This window comes from Lepus europaeus, chromosome 5 (assembly GCF_033115175.1).
Source record: "Lepus europaeus isolate LE1 chromosome 5, mLepTim1.pri, whole genome shotgun sequence".
NCBI lineage: Eukaryota > Metazoa > Chordata > Mammalia > Lagomorpha > Leporidae > Lepus > Lepus europaeus.
The window spans coordinates 139155900-139170446 of NC_084831.1; the positions used below are offsets into that span (position 1 = coordinate 139155900).

General features: G+C 53.4%; 1 protein-coding gene across 5 annotated transcripts; it reads left to right on the top strand.

Moving 5' to 3' along the window:
• Positions 1 to 2458: 2458 nt before the first annotated feature.
• LOC133760397 (zinc finger BED domain-containing protein 6-like) lies at positions 2459 to 11803 on the top strand. 5 transcript variants are annotated; one of them, XM_062192822.1, is made up of 4 exons: positions 2459 to 2808; positions 4484 to 4575; positions 5038 to 5120; positions 7552 to 11803. In XM_062192822.1, the coding sequence occupies exon 4, from the start codon at positions 7586 to 7588 to the stop codon at positions 10808 to 10810; it is 3225 nt and encodes a 1074-aa protein (XP_062048806.1). In that variant the 5' UTR covers positions 2459 to 2808; positions 4484 to 4575; positions 5038 to 5120; positions 7552 to 7585; the 3' UTR covers positions 10811 to 11803. The 5 variants fall into 5 exon arrangements, with proteins under 5 accessions (XP_062048806.1, XP_062048809.1, XP_062048810.1 ...); XM_062192825.1 differs by having other exon boundaries at positions 2459 to 2639; XM_062192826.1 differs by having other exon boundaries at positions 2459 to 2605.
• The last annotated feature ends 2744 nt before the right edge of the window (positions 11804 to 14547 follow it).

Genomic DNA, 14547 nt, shown 5'->3' on the forward strand with positions numbered 1-14547 from the left:
TCACTAGATGCCAACTACTCATCAGATAAATTTTTACTTAGTGTCTCTTCAGTTCTGTGCAGCATTTCATGTTTCCAGGGCACCAGGATCGCTATTTCTTCCCCCTAAGCAGCCAACAACCTGTGTAGTTTTTTTTTTTTTTTTTAATTTATCTTGGAAGTCAGAGTTACAGACACACACACACAGAATCTTCCTTGTGCTGGTTCATTCCTCAGATGGCACAACAGTCAGTGCTGGGCTAGGCAGAAGCCAGGAGCCAGGAGCTTCATCCAGGTTTCCCAGGTGGGTGCAGGGCCCCAAGCACTTGGGCCATATTCTGCTGCTTTTCCCAGGCCATTAGCAGACAGCTGGAACAGGAGTGGAGGAGCCAGGACACCAACCAGCACCCATGTGGGATGCTGGTGGTGCCAGCCCCACCCTGTGTGCTTTGACATGTGAAACAGGACCTGGGGAACAGTGCAGTGAAAAATTCCCAAGGCTTGCTTCTGTATCTGCATGTCTGTCTGGTTCAAAAGTCCCGTGTCCTCCCTGTAAAAACATGGATGTTTTTGTGCAGTGGAGGCAAGGGAGAAGGTGCTAGAATTGCTATGCTGATTCTAAATTTCTCAGGGAAATACAAGCATGAAAGGAATAACAAGGATATTTCTGGAAAAGCAGAATGACGAGAGGGACACTGGCAGCTATTAAAAAGTGTGATAAAGTTACAATTTGCTGAGCAACAGATATTAAAACAATGGTGCTGGCACATGAACAAATTGATAAATGGGAGAAAATAAGAGTCCAGAAATGAACTTAAATTTGCAATTAAGAATTAAGAATATAATAAACATGGTGAAAAAGAGATGGGCAAGACAGCAGATACGGTCCAATGTCTGGCAACAAAATAAATGCAGATGGATGGAAATTTAACAAATTTAAATGGAACTATAAATGTACTACAAGAAAACACTGAAGAGATTAAAAAAATTTTACGTAATGGGGAAGATGTATCTAAGGGAAAGAAAAAAATAGAAAACCAGAAGCTATAAAGATTAAGCTTAACTAAATTAAAATGCAAATTTTCTGCAAGGCAAAAACAGCACAAGTAGATCAACAGACAAAGAACACAGATAGGCAATTCACAAGAGAAGTAATATGGAAGACTTGTGGCCACGAAAAGGTGCTAGCCATCATTTATAATTAAGAAAAGCAAATTGAAACAACAATGTCACTCTATTACCTATATTAGCAAGGTACAAAATTATTGTAACAGACTGCAGTACACTATGCTTCTAAAAGCAAAATGTCAAAATATGTGAAATAAAACAAGAGAATAACTTTGTGACATCAGGAAAAGGAAAGCGCTTCTAAAGCAATGTGGGAGAAGGCAGTTAGGGTACTTACTACTGAGTAGTTGCCCATGTGCTGCCTCCTGTCTGCTCCTTGGCTGTAAGTTACCATTTGTGCTTTCTGGATTAGGAGTTGAACACGATCTCTCTTCCGAGCTGTAAGCACCCTCCCCGCGGCCGTCCCCTTAAAGAGTCTTCCTTACCATCCCTAACAAGTGTTTGAGTAATTTTTCTTTCACACTGTAACATTTCCCATTTTAACATGCTAATAGAGAAATTGACACCGCTGTCTCTGAGGGGTAGAGAGGAGACCAAGAGGGAAAGCCTGCATATAGACTCTTGTTGCAAAGGGTCCCAGAGAGGACTAGACCAGCCGATGTTGGCTTGCTTTGCCCAGGAGCGGAAAAAGGCAACAGGAAAAGCCAAGACTACCACAAGGTCAAAGGGACGCGTGCCTCCAGGCTGGGTCCTGGAATTTGTGCCTGGGTTGGCGGGGAAGAGAAGCCCAAGGCAGCCTGTGAGACACAAGCTGTCTCCCTCCTTGGGGGGAGCGGCTCTACCCAGGGACCACAGCGTCTGTGGCCCGTGGACGGTTTGGTTTGCCGAGGTATTAGTCTGCGGCGGTGACCCCCACTTGAGCCTGCCTAGACCAGAGCGTGGAGGAGCAGACGTCCCCAAACATGTACTACATAAGGACACACACGTGTTCTCTCTATGGCTACAGCGCTAAGGTCTGGGGGGCATCACTAAGCAATGAGCAGCCGTCCCAGGAGGCACCCTGGCTTAGGTTCCTGAAATGACAGGTGGGCCTTCAAGGCAGGGAGACCCCCAAGGCAATCCTTGTTCTCTCGCCCGCTTCTGTCTGTGCGTGCGGACTCGGGGCGGAAGGGGCCCGGGAGCAGGCAATCCTGGCCAACACCAGCGAGAGCGTGGCACGGAGTGACACCACCGAACATGTGTTAACTAAGGTCAACTAAGTGCTTTCTCTACGTCTATACCGCTAAACTAGTACTAAGGGCTAAGCCATTGGCACTAAAGGCTGTCCATCCCCGCCACTCAGCGGACGACTTCCGGCCGAGCAGACTAGCCCCGCCCCTCCCACCACCCACCGTTTCCGGCAGCCCCTGCGGGCGCCTGCGCACCTGAGCCCTCCGCGGGCCGGTGGACCGTACCAATGGTTGCCGGGGCAGGGGTGAGCGCAGAGACCCCCGGAAGTAGGTCCTAGCGCGCCTGGGATCCCGGAGATCCTCCCCGGCCTGCCTCTCGCTGGCCGTTTGGTGCGTTCCTGGAGTTCCCGCCAAATGGGACTCGGTGGGTGGTGGGCGACCGGGCGCTGGGGCTGCGATGCTACGGGGCTGTGGGTCTTCCCTGAGGGCTGTGGAGCTGCCAGCGGCTACCGTGCGGGGCCGCGCGGGCTAGATCGGCTTTGCCAGCGCTGTCTCGGCGGGCATCCGGCCCCACCCCCAGCACCTGGTGTAAGGTAAGCCGGGTAGGGGCCGGCACAGCCCCCGCCCTACTGACGTGAGAGCCGAGGTTCTGGGGACTAGGGCAGCGTGGCGGGGCCTGCACCGTAGCCGCACGGCCCAGGTGGCCGCTTCCTCGGCTAGCCTTCTCTCCCCAGTTTCTCCGCGCCCCCCAAACCGCTAGGTGATGCCAGAATCTTCCAAAACAGCCCTCTGACCAAATCCTCTGTGCCGAGACGTGCCATGAGCTTTTGTTAACTCGTTTAATCCGTAACTCTGGCGCTACTCTTTCCCTTGCTTATGTCTACGGGAAAATAGGGGCGCACCGGCGCTGGATCCCAGCTAGTGGATAGCAGGGTCACTGTTCGATCCCGCAGAGCCTACCTGGGAGGGCATGCATCGAATCCACTGGGAACCCCCACCTCCCAGAAAGGAGCGCAGGGCTCTGCTGGTGGGCTGTGTTAGCATAATTCCCTTTAGGATAATTTTTGCACGGCCTGAAGTCTAATGATGCTTGGTTATTTAAAAGGCCTGCCTTATGTTTTGTGTGCAGCCAAATTTGCATGTGGGACACGATCCAAAAGTATGTGTTGGTTTGCTGTGCTCTTTCTTTGAGACAGTCCTCTATTCTCATCCCTCCCATCACTGCCTTTCAACCTCCTCACTGATGCTGGAATGAGAAATGTAGGCCTCGAGGGCCCAGCACCTGCCTTGAAATCCTCTGGCGCCCGGTAGGAGGTGTGAGGAGAGGTGGCTGGTGGGCCTGGCCAGAGTGAGAGCTGAGAAGGGGTTGGGGTGAGGTAGGCACAAGAGAAATGGAAGAGTTGCCCCTTTCTTCTGGGAACGCATGAGGAGAGGGATTGGCAAGTGCCGGTGGAAGCAAGTCTGACTTACTGAGCCAGTGTGTCTGTCATTGCTGAGGCACCTCCCATCGCAAGCTAGGGTCGCTGGGGGATCACTGGGCTGCTTCCCCTGGAGAATGAGTGTCTCTCGCCAGCCATGAACTGCCTCCATGCTGTTGTACCCTAATCAAGCACTTCCCTGCCACTATACTCCTCCTACTTTGTCCCTCTAGCAGAAAAAAAAAAGAAAAAAAAATTCCTTCCCTTCTCCATGGTTTTGTGCCCTGGATCCCTCTCCCCCGGGAAGCTCCTATCATTGATTTTGCTGCTTTCCTGTGGTCAGATTCATCTCTGCTCCCATTTCACCTTGGCCAGGCCTTTCCCTCCCATCCACACCTCCAGCATCTGGACACCTGCTTCTTCACATCTCTCTACTACCAAGGCTTCATTTTCTTCTGCAATGACCTTTGACCCCAAGGACCACTCCTTTCTGGAAAGGCTCTTCCCTTGGTTTCCTTAATATGACGTTCTTTGGGTTTTTCTGTGTCTCCTCATCCTCTGCCCTCCCCAGAGTATTACTGTCAGCTCAGCAGATCCAAAACTGACTTAGAAAAGTTAACAGGATCCCTAGGGAGTCACTCTGATCCTGTCCTCCTCCAGCTCTCCAAATGCTCCCCACCCCAACGTCTGGCTTCCCCGAGGTGTGCTTGACTCTCCCATCCAGCTGCAGGGTGCTTTCCAGGCCACTGCCCATGCGATCTGCTCAGGGTACACCCAGAGGCTCCCTCCCAGTGGCTGCCCTCCAGTGTGTGTGATATGCCTCACAAGTAGCTTACCTTTTGCTTCCTAGGGTGGCATTACTGTTTTGCAAGTGATTGTGTGAGATCTAGATCTACCCAACGGATCTGTTGGGAGTTGGAGATCTGGAAGCAATAGCCGAAGGTAAACCACCCCCTGCAAGAGGAAGTCCAAACTCTTCAGTGTTACAGACCTGGTTTATCTGTAGGGGAGCCCAAGGCCCCCTGGAGATCCCTCCCTGCCCACAGTTCTATACCCCCGTTTGCTTGCTCTTTCCAAGTTGTCTCTTCTACCTGGCCCCGGGTGACAGCCAGCCTAGTACTGTGCCATAGTCCTGTCTGAGTGCACTGCTGGCTCGTCGTAGATATCTCATGAGTTTTTGTTTAACAGTTGACTAGATCAAGAGCATCTGCAGGGTACAGAGTTCCCGATGGGATGAGGCTGGTTGGGAAATGGCAAGACTGGTGTCCTGGAGTGAGCTTGTGAGTCTTCAGAGAAAGGTCCTGGGTGTGATCTGGGCTACAGTCCTGACAGATTTTTCCCTTTTCTGTACCATTGTTGTTATGGGCCTGGTTTTAATGCCCTGTTCTGTGTCCTCATCAATAGTGATAAAAGCATGTGGTTTGCTTCTGCTGGCCTGGACCGTGACGCTGTGTTGCAGTCTCTTCAACCATGAAATAAGAGCTGAGGTAAGTCCTCTCCAGCTCTGACATCTGGGAGTAGTTCCTCTGGTTTTTTGTTGTGCCTTTATCTAGCCCTTCCACAAGCATCACCTCACAGGGGGCTTTCATTTGATTTCTGGGTAGCTGCCGAAGTTCTTCAGAGATTGGTTTAAAGAGATTGGTTTAAAGCCATTGTCCCCTACCCCTTCTGAGACTTCACAGCAGTAGGGCCTCCTGTCTGGGCACTCCTCCCAGGAGCCACGTCAACTGGCTTGTCACCTGTTCAGAGGCAGCCCTGCCATCTCTGGTGATCCTTCTTAATGGTGAACAGCACCCTGTCAGAATGTACAGGTTTTCCATCTCTCTCTCTCTTTTTAAGTTTATTTTCATTTACTTGAAAGAGTAAGAAAAAGAGATCTTCCATCTGCTGGTTCACTCCCCCAATGTCCATAATAGTCAGGGCTTGGACAGGTTGAAGCCAGGAGCCCTGAGCTCCATCCTGGTCTCCCACATAAGTGGCAGGGGCTCAAGCACTTGGGCCATCATCCGGTGGCTTCCAGGATGCACTAGCAGGAAGTTGGATCAGAAGCAGAGGTGCTAGGACTAGAACCGGCACCTCACTATGGGCTGTGTGCATCCCAAGTGGCAGTGTAATGTGTTGTGCCATAACATTTTCCTCTTCATCTTCCCACATAAGCTGTGTCATGTTCTGGTCTGCAGAGATGCAGGCTACTTACTGTCAAATATTGGTGGTAGGACTGTTAACTCCATGAACTCTCTTTGCCAGGGAAACACATCCTACATGACTGGGCTTTTCCTTGACTATCAATATCTATCTTTGCCTCCTTTTGCCCATTTGCCTTCTGATTCCTTCAGGTCTTTATTCTCTTTGGAACCCTGAACTTGACCGAATCTTTAGGAAAATGGATGAGGAGGGAGGAACTGGGGATTGTGCTTGGGTTTAGGGCTTGCTCATCTGCGTGCGCCAGTGTCTCAACTTCCAAAATAGAGTTTGCCTTAGGAACAGCAAGCTTCACAAGAGTTGTGAGCCAGAGAGACCTGGCAGTGGCCAACACGTCAGTGACCATCAAGTCACAGGAGATGAAAAAAGCAGCCTGGAGGTTGTGTTGAATTAGAAAAGGACTTAGGAAGGCAGCCTGAGGGACCCTTAAGGGACACACAGTAGAAGAGGGGACGGAAAAAGGAGGCAGAGGTGATAAGAAAACCAAGAAAGTATGTACTCTGGAAAAGCAGCATTTCCAAGGGAGGAAAGCAGAAGGTGTCAGGCATCACAGATAAGTGATGAGGTGGTCACTGGGGCCTTGGCCAGGGACTGGGAGGTGAGAAAGGGGAATCAGTCTGTCCTAGAGTTTGTCAGTGACAGAGAAAGGAGTTTGAGAGGACACTGTAGGCCTGAGGTCTTTGGTATCTGCAGGCCGCCCCATCCCGTGCTGCCGCCAGGAGGCTGACTTACCAAGGAGTTCAAAGCTGTGAGCAGGGACTGGTGCTGTGGCATAGTGGGTAAAGCTGCTGTAGCAGCGCTGGCATCCGGTATAGGCACCGGTTCGAGTCCCAGCTGCTCCACTTCTGATCCAGCTCCCTGCTAATGTGCCTGGGAAAGCAGCAGAAGATGGCTCAAGTCCTTGGGCCCCTGCACCCACATGGGAGACCTGGAAGAAGCTCCTGGCTTCTGGCTTCGGATCAGTCCAGCTCCAGCTGTTGCAGCCATTTGGGGAGTGAACCAGCGGATGGAAGATCTCTCTCTGCCTCTGCCTCTCTCTCTCTCTCTGTAACTCTGCCTTTCAAATAAATAAATAAATAAATCTTAAAAAAAGAAGAAGCTGTGAGCAGGACCTATGCTTCACTGAGCAGCTCTCAAGCGACGTTGCACGTTTACTGTGCCGATGCAGCCAAGTGTGCAGGACACAGATCGAAAGGCTCCATTCTCTCCTGGCCAGCACTTGTAGCAGCTAGCACTGGTCTCTTCCTGGGAAGCTTTCATGACTCCTTGGTGAGGTCAGGCCCCTCTCAGAGTCTCACCGCGCCACGTGGCCCTGGTTGTACATGTTGTACATGTGACTCTTGTTCACACATTTCCTGCTAATCTGGAGGCCATGTGAACACAGCACATAGAATAGCCAAGTGCCTCCTGCATTCTCAATAAACACTGAAAGAGAAAAATCAGGTCCTTTGGCAAAGTAGATGGATGCGCAACCACTGAAGTGCAGAGGGCTGTGGGACCCAGTTTTGGGAGTGCTCCTTTCCAGCTGGCGGAATGCAAGCCCTGCCTCAGCAAGGAGATTTGTCTGGGGAGTTTTGTCCTGGGGCTAATTTCATATTGTGCTACGCCTCACTGCTCCTCTTCTCCTCTTTGCCATCTGGGCCTCTCCTTCCTCCTTTGCATCACCTGGTGTTAAGCTGGGCAGCTGAGAGCCGTTCTCTTCATCTTGCTTTGCAGCCTGGGCTCATCTCATTTCCCCAAGGTCCCAAGCATGTTGGAACCAGAAAAAGTAAAAAAGCCCCCCAAGAGACAAACACCCTCAGGATCACTGGGGCAGGAGCCCGATGTATGTGCCAGCTCCCCTGTGACCAGACCCAGGAGCCCAGCTGCCACCCTGGCTTGTTCTGGCCCCGAGTTCAACACCAAAGCTACCAACACGCCTCACGGACTTGGCAGTGCTGCCAGGGAGGGCCTGCCGGGGACTGAGGTCAAATCTGAGTTTGTTGAAGTAGAGGTGAAGGCTGCCAGTGGCCACAGAAAGAAGCTCAGACCCTGTGGTTCCCTAAAGGAGCATGAAAGTGACCTGTCCCTTCTAAGGAGCAGCCCCCACCCACTGCCCAGTGGCACATTAGTCCCTTTACCTGACCTCGACCAAGTTCTGGAGAGACAGGTAGAAGGTACCTTTGATTTACCTGCCTGTAATAGGAAGAGAAAAGCCCATTCCCTGGGGGGGTCTGGTCTTCACCCAGCTGCCTCCCAGACAAAGTGCAGAGCCAGCCCTGGGCAGAGTAAGCCAAGGAGAGAGCCTGGGGCACGCGGCCTCAAACCTGTCCCTGGGCAGCAGGCCCCTGTGCAGCCTGAGAAGAAGAAGGCATCCAGACAGAAGGCACATGGATGGAAAGAGGAAAGGCAGCCAACAAGAAAGAGGTCGAGGTCCCTGCCGCCCAGCGTGGACCAGACCCTTTCTGCCTCAGCTTGGGGCCAGCCCCTCCCCGAGTCCCCTCAGGTGACGAGTCCTGAGAGGTTGGATGTAAACCAGGAGGCAAACCAAGCTGCCATCCTCCTGGCCCATGTGCCTGGAGAGGTGCAGCACCTGAAGAAGCAGAAGAAAAAGCATTTGCTTCCTGGCATGAAGGCGAAGGCAGAGACCCAGCTGAGCCTCCCAAAGCCCCGCTGTTTGAAAAAGCTGGTGAGGGCTATGAATGCGGAGACCAGGGGCTTGGCTTCTACCCAGCATTCCCTGGGCCTCCCGCAGGACACAGGTCCTCAGCCCGCGCTGGACATCAGAGAGTTCTTTACTGCCGACCACAAGGACGTCTGCCAGGTCATCTGCAACCTGTGTCACACTAGTGTCAGACAGAGAAAAGTGGAGGGGCCGTCCCAAACCACGGGCCTTGTCCGTCACTTGGCCAATAAACACGGGCTGCGGTGGGAGAGGAGGCTGTCGGCAGTGAGCCAGCGGGGCGGGGTCAAGGCTGGAGGGGCGGTGGAGGCGCAGCAGATGGGCCTGCCAGCAGGTGCTCCCAGCTCTATGTCCGGGAGGTGCCCAGTGCCAAGATGCCACCCAGCTGCTATACCCTTGGGAGGCAGCAACAGGGCACTGGGGCTGGGCAGTCCTGAGCTGCCTTTCCTACCCCTGCCACCCTCACCTGCTCCCCCTGCAGCAGCTTGGGATGGCCAGAGTGGCACATATGCCCCCAATCAGCCCCGCGCCCAGGCCTGGAACCACAGCATCACAGAGCTGCTCTGCAGCCTGGCCCTGCCGCTCTCCTTTGTTGCCTCCCAGCCCTTCAGGAGGTTCATGGCCCAGGTGGACCCCTGCTACCACCTGCCCTCCCCAGCCTTCTTCTCCAACAAGGCCTTGCCCCTGCTCCATGAGGCGGTGGGAGAGCAGGTGCTTCAAGAGATGCAGTGGGCCGAGGGGGGCCGGGTTCACCTCACTGCCTCCATGTTGGCCCAGGACTCAGTCGTGAATTATGTGGCCGTCACCGCACACTGGAGAGCCACACGGCTGGACCCTGCTGTGGCTTCAGGGAGCCTGAGGAAGCAAGCAGTCCTCTGGGTCCGGGGCCTGCCCCTAGAGAGGGCGGTAGAGGACAAGCAGCCGGAGCTGCTGGAGCAGATCAGCCTCTGGCTGGGCCGCGGCTCCCTAAGAGCGGGGTTCCTTGTGTCGGGTGGCTGTCCTGGCCTGGAGCTGGCGGTGAAGGCTGAGGGTTACACCCATATCCCTTGTTTCGCCCACTGCCTTGACTCCCTGGTGAGCAACTTTCTGTATCACCATCATAGCATCCAGATCATCCTGGGCACAGCCAGGGCCATCTGCAGCCATTTCCAAGGTTCGGTGGAGGCCCGGCGGCTGCTCGGTCAGCTTCAGCTCCAGTGTGGCCTCCCAGCACAGCAGCCCTTTGAGGCACTCTCAGACCACTGGGTCTCAGCCTACTGCTTGATGGCGTGGCTGGTGGAGCAGCAGCAGCCTCTGCAGCAGTATGAGGAGAAGCACCAGCTCGGCAAGGATGGTACCGCCCTGTCAGCCATGTTCTGGAGCCTGACGGACAGTCTTGTCCAGCTCCTGCAGCCCTTCCAGATGGTGGTCCAGGAAGCAAGCCGGGCAGAGGCTTCGCTAAGCCAGGTGCTACCCCAGCTGCGCTACCTGCACATCTTCCTGGATCAGGTTCACAGGCACTTCAAGGGACAGAGCGATGGGCAGCTCAGTGCGGCCATCAGATTGGCCAAGAGCCTGGCCCTGCAGCTCTCCACAGACTCTCAGCTCAATGAGCTGTTCCACCGTGAGGAGTTTGTGCTGGCGACCCTACTGGACCCCCGCTTCAAGGGCAAGATCGAGGCCATCCTGCCCGTGGGGGCAGACATCGACCACTGGAGACAAGTGCTTGTGTACAAAGTGAAGGAGATCATGGTGTCTGAATACTCTTTGCCGGCCTCTCGCTCCCTGCAGAGCCCCAGGAGTACACGGGGGAACACCGCCGGCATGACCAAGAGCCTTCGGGCTGAGGGGAGGAGCCAGAAGGAGCCTCTGCAGAGAAGTAGCGGCCCCGGCTCTTTCCTCCTGGGCCAGAGGGAAAAGAGCTTGCTGGAACAGCTGGAGAGTGTGGGGCTGCTGGCGTCTGAGAGGAGCGGGGCCTCGCTGTCCACCGAGAACCACCAGGCTAGCGTCGTCGTCAGGAAGTACCTGCGGGAAAACGAGACGGTTGGTGCCCAGGAGGACCCCCTGGCTTACTGGGAGAAGAAACGTGGGGCCTGGCCAGCTCTAGCCAGACTGGCCACCATCTATCTGTCTTGTCCTGCCACGGGAGCCTTCTCCGAAAGGATCTTTGCCTCCCTGAACAGCCCCACGATGAAAGAACAAACATCTCTCAAAGTAGAGACCATCGAGCATCTCCTCTTCTTGAAGACCAACCTGGAGAACTTCCCCACCTACACGCCCCCTCCCCTTGTCTTCTCCAGTGGCGACCTGGCCAGGGTGGAACAGAGCATGTAGTCTGCATGGTGTGCTGGGTGGGCAGGTGGCATCCTTCTCTCAGGTCCCTGCAGTCTCAGGAGCTTAGCAGAGCACCTGATGGACCCATAGAGACCCTTCAGTAGACAAAAGGAGAGCTCAGAGTGTCACATCCTAGGACCCCACATGTGGACGGCCAGAATCTTTCCTGTTTGGTAAGAAAGGGAACAGTTCTCTGTTCTTGACAGGTTGCCAGGTTTCGTGTTGTTTTTTTTTTTCTGGGTGCCATCATTTCCACATGCCCATTGATTGATTATTTATATGTAGCAGTATGTTCAGAGGCTGGCTATGTTCATATGTGATTATGACTCGTACTGTAGGGTTTTATACACTGAATGTTCTACTAAAATAGTGGGCATTAAAGACTACGTACAGCTTGTCCATGTGGATGAATGGCTGCATGCTGTGAAGCAGTTCGCTTTCTCAAAAAGTGACCGGGGACAAGGGGAGACCTGTGCTGGTGCGTGGGACAGGTACTCAGCCCCTGGAGCCCCTGAAGCTCTTCCTGAAGCTTTCACTGTAGACATAAAGAAAACTCAAGGTAGAGCAGCCATTTTAAGAGGAAATTGCACACATGTGAACAACCCAGTCTTTTTGGAGACTCACAAAGTGGCCAGAGAACCCATGATGGATGGATGGAACTGACCAGCTAGCCAGGAGAGCTAGCTGTACTGACAGTTTGCAGACTACTGGAAACCTTGGGATTTCTTTGCTTCTGCAGTGAAATCCGTCTGAGAAAGCATCCCAGGTTACCCAGCCTCTAGCTGGTAGAGTATGCATTCCACTTGCTGGCCTCTTGCTCCTCCTACTCTTTGGCTGCTTTTGAAGAGCAGATCCTTCATTTGGAAGCCAGGGTGGATGTGCATAGGTCTCTGATCTGAATTTGGAGCATTTGAGCCCTAATAAAAGATTGCCCAGAGTTTCTTTTTTCTTTTTCTTTCTTTCTTTTTCTTTTTCTTTTTCTTTTTTTTTTTTTTTTTTTTTTTTTTTTTTTTTTTTTTTTTTTTTTTGACAGGCAGAGTTAGACAGTGAGAGAGACAGAGAGGTCTTCCTTTTCTGTTGGTTCAACCTCTGAAATGGCCGCCGGTGGGCACACTGCGCCGATCCGAAGCCAGGAGCCAAGTGCTTCCTCCTGGTCTCCCATGCGGGTGCAGGGCCCAAGCACCTGGGCCATCCTCCACTGCACTCCCAGGCCACAGCAGAGAGCTGGACTGGAAGAGGGGCAACCAGGACTAGAACCCGGGGTGCCAGCACCGCAGGTAGAGGATTAGCCAAGTGGCCTGTCCAGAGTTTCTTTAGGGCAGGATGTGGGACCTAAGGGATTAGGGTCTGAGAATGAGTGGAATTGATGGGAGAAGGAAAAGGGAGGGACCAGGGATGTGTGGGGCAGGCCCATCACACACCCACAGGACTTGGGTCAAGGTAGCTTAAGGGTACTGGGTCACTGGGTGAGGTGACTGCTGAAATGAGTCAGAAGTAGGGTGTGTGTTTAAGGCCATGGGGGTGATGACAAACCACCTCCTCACTGCACTGGCAGTCCTGGAAGCCTGTCCCTTGGCCTCTCTTGGATGGGCTGTCAGCTGGGGGTTTCAGTGGGACTGACTGTGATATTTGGAAATGTAAGCAGGAAAAATGAACTCCTTTCCCTCAGAGATCCTGCCAGTGCTTTGATATATTTCCTTTTTTTCTCACTGAGACTATAACCTGTGTACAATGTAGTACATGGTATTTTTGTTCTAACATTGTAATGGCATCTTGTAAACAAATAAAGCTTTGTGAACATCATGTTTAGTGGCCAGAGCAGCATGATTTGAATTCAAGTCTTACCTTCAAATTGCTCAAATCACCTCTGCCTACAGCAACATGAGTAAAGAGTGGGGTGGGTAGGGGGTGTCCAGCAGCACACGCACCTGAAGTGCTTTAAGGGCAGAACGCTGCCAGACCACTGCCCGCGAGCTCCCCTCAGTAGAGGCTGCGGGCCTTTGCTGTCTGGTAGTGCTGTACCGGCTCTAGTGTTCTTGCAGAGGATGCGGCCTGGGATGGTGCAGCAGCCAGAGTGGGCAAGGATGTCAGGACGATGAGGAGTAGTAAAAAGGACAAGGACAGCGAAGTTTGAGGATCCCAGGCTGGGGGCTCAGGCTCTAGAGCCTGGAATCTCACCTGGGGGCAGCTTTATCCCCTGGGACCACAGACAGTGCCTGGGGGGAGACATTTTGGGTTGTCCCAGCTGGGGAAATGGGGTGGTTCTATTGGTGTTCAGTGGGCAGAGGCCAGGGGCTCTCCAAATAACTGACAGTGCACAGGATGGTGCATGCTGCTTCAGATGATAGCAATGCCAGGGTTGAGAAACTTCTGGAATGTTTGGGGAGCAGGGGGAGGGGGTGGAGGAGTGGTCCCAAGTTCACCAAAGGAAGCTGAAGCTGCTATGGCTGAACCATTTCTTTCCCTAGACTTTGTTCTGTGCTATCCCTGGCTGACTTCACAGGCAGCAGCTTTCTGGCCTTGTTTCCACGTAGGTAAACTGGGCAGTTGGCTCATCTTCTGTTGAGTTAGCTTCCTTCTTCCATTCCACCAGGTTCATTTTTATAGACTCACTTCTTGGGCCAAGAGGACTGTCCACTTTGTTTCTATCATCAGGACCAAGATGGCGTCCATCCCGTGAAGGAGAGGCTGGAGCTTTTCTGTGTGTGGCACCATGTTGTGCTGAGCCCACTGTCTGCTATCAGCCTTGCCCTTAGAGGTTCACAATGGGTGGGTCCGCGCAGTCCTCAGGGCTACCCAGGCTTGTATTGAGTGCAGATGTGAGGTATAACCTGTGGCTGCTTGAAGGTAGCAGAGATCATTGGCTCCTGTGAGAATCTAAGTTTTGTTGCCGCCACATAGCTGTCGTCATTCATCCAGCCACCAAAACCCAGGCAATCTGCATGGTGGTGAGGGCGGGACAGGGAGTGGCACTGTGCAGACCTGTGAGCTGGGGACACAAGTGTCACCCAGGCAGCTCTCAGGGGCAAGGAAGGACTCATCCGCGTGACCATCGGATCTGTGGGCCTCACCGTTTCCTCTTCTATAAGCCGTGCTCCTGGCAACTTGAGCATGGTGTGTGTCTATGGCTACTGCCCCTCGGTCTGCCCATACCTCTGGTCCTCGTCATCTGCCTGCCAGGGCATTCAGCCCTCAGCCCTCCGTGGGCCCCCTGGACCTGCCCTTCCAGTGGCTGTGTCTTGGGCTTCATCTTCTCTTGAGTCCCATGGGGCAGTTTGCCAGTGTTTCTCTCTTACTCCTTGGAAGCATCACATCTCCTTCTGTTCATCCATGTCTTTCCCAGACTCCTTCACTCCACCTCAGGAGTGGTGTTCAGCCCTGGACCTCTACCTCTCGCCGCACATGGGGCTCCTTACCACTGTCTCTCCTGAGATGGTGTGGGCGGCAAAGAAGCCTGTGGGTGCTCGAAGAGATATGTGTCTGCACGTTCTTGCCTGCAGCTGCCACCTCTGTGCAGATGGTACCTGGATGCCTTCAGCCTGGAGCTCCAGCTGCTTCCTAAGCCCAGGGCCGCATGGCCACTCAGGCTTTGTGCTGTGAAGCCAGACGTCTTCCTGTCCCCGCCCATCTTGTGTTCCACATGTCTGAGAAGAAATGCCCCTGCTTTTCACCCACCCGGATCCCTCCCTACTTGCCCGAATCTCTTCTCCCCCTCCCCACCAACCTCCATTGCTCCA

Coding starts and splice junctions, on each gene's coding strand:
- LOC133760397 (XM_062192822.1), top strand. CDS start 7,586: ATGTTGGAACCAGAAAAAGTAAAAAAGCCCCCCAAGAGACAAACACCC.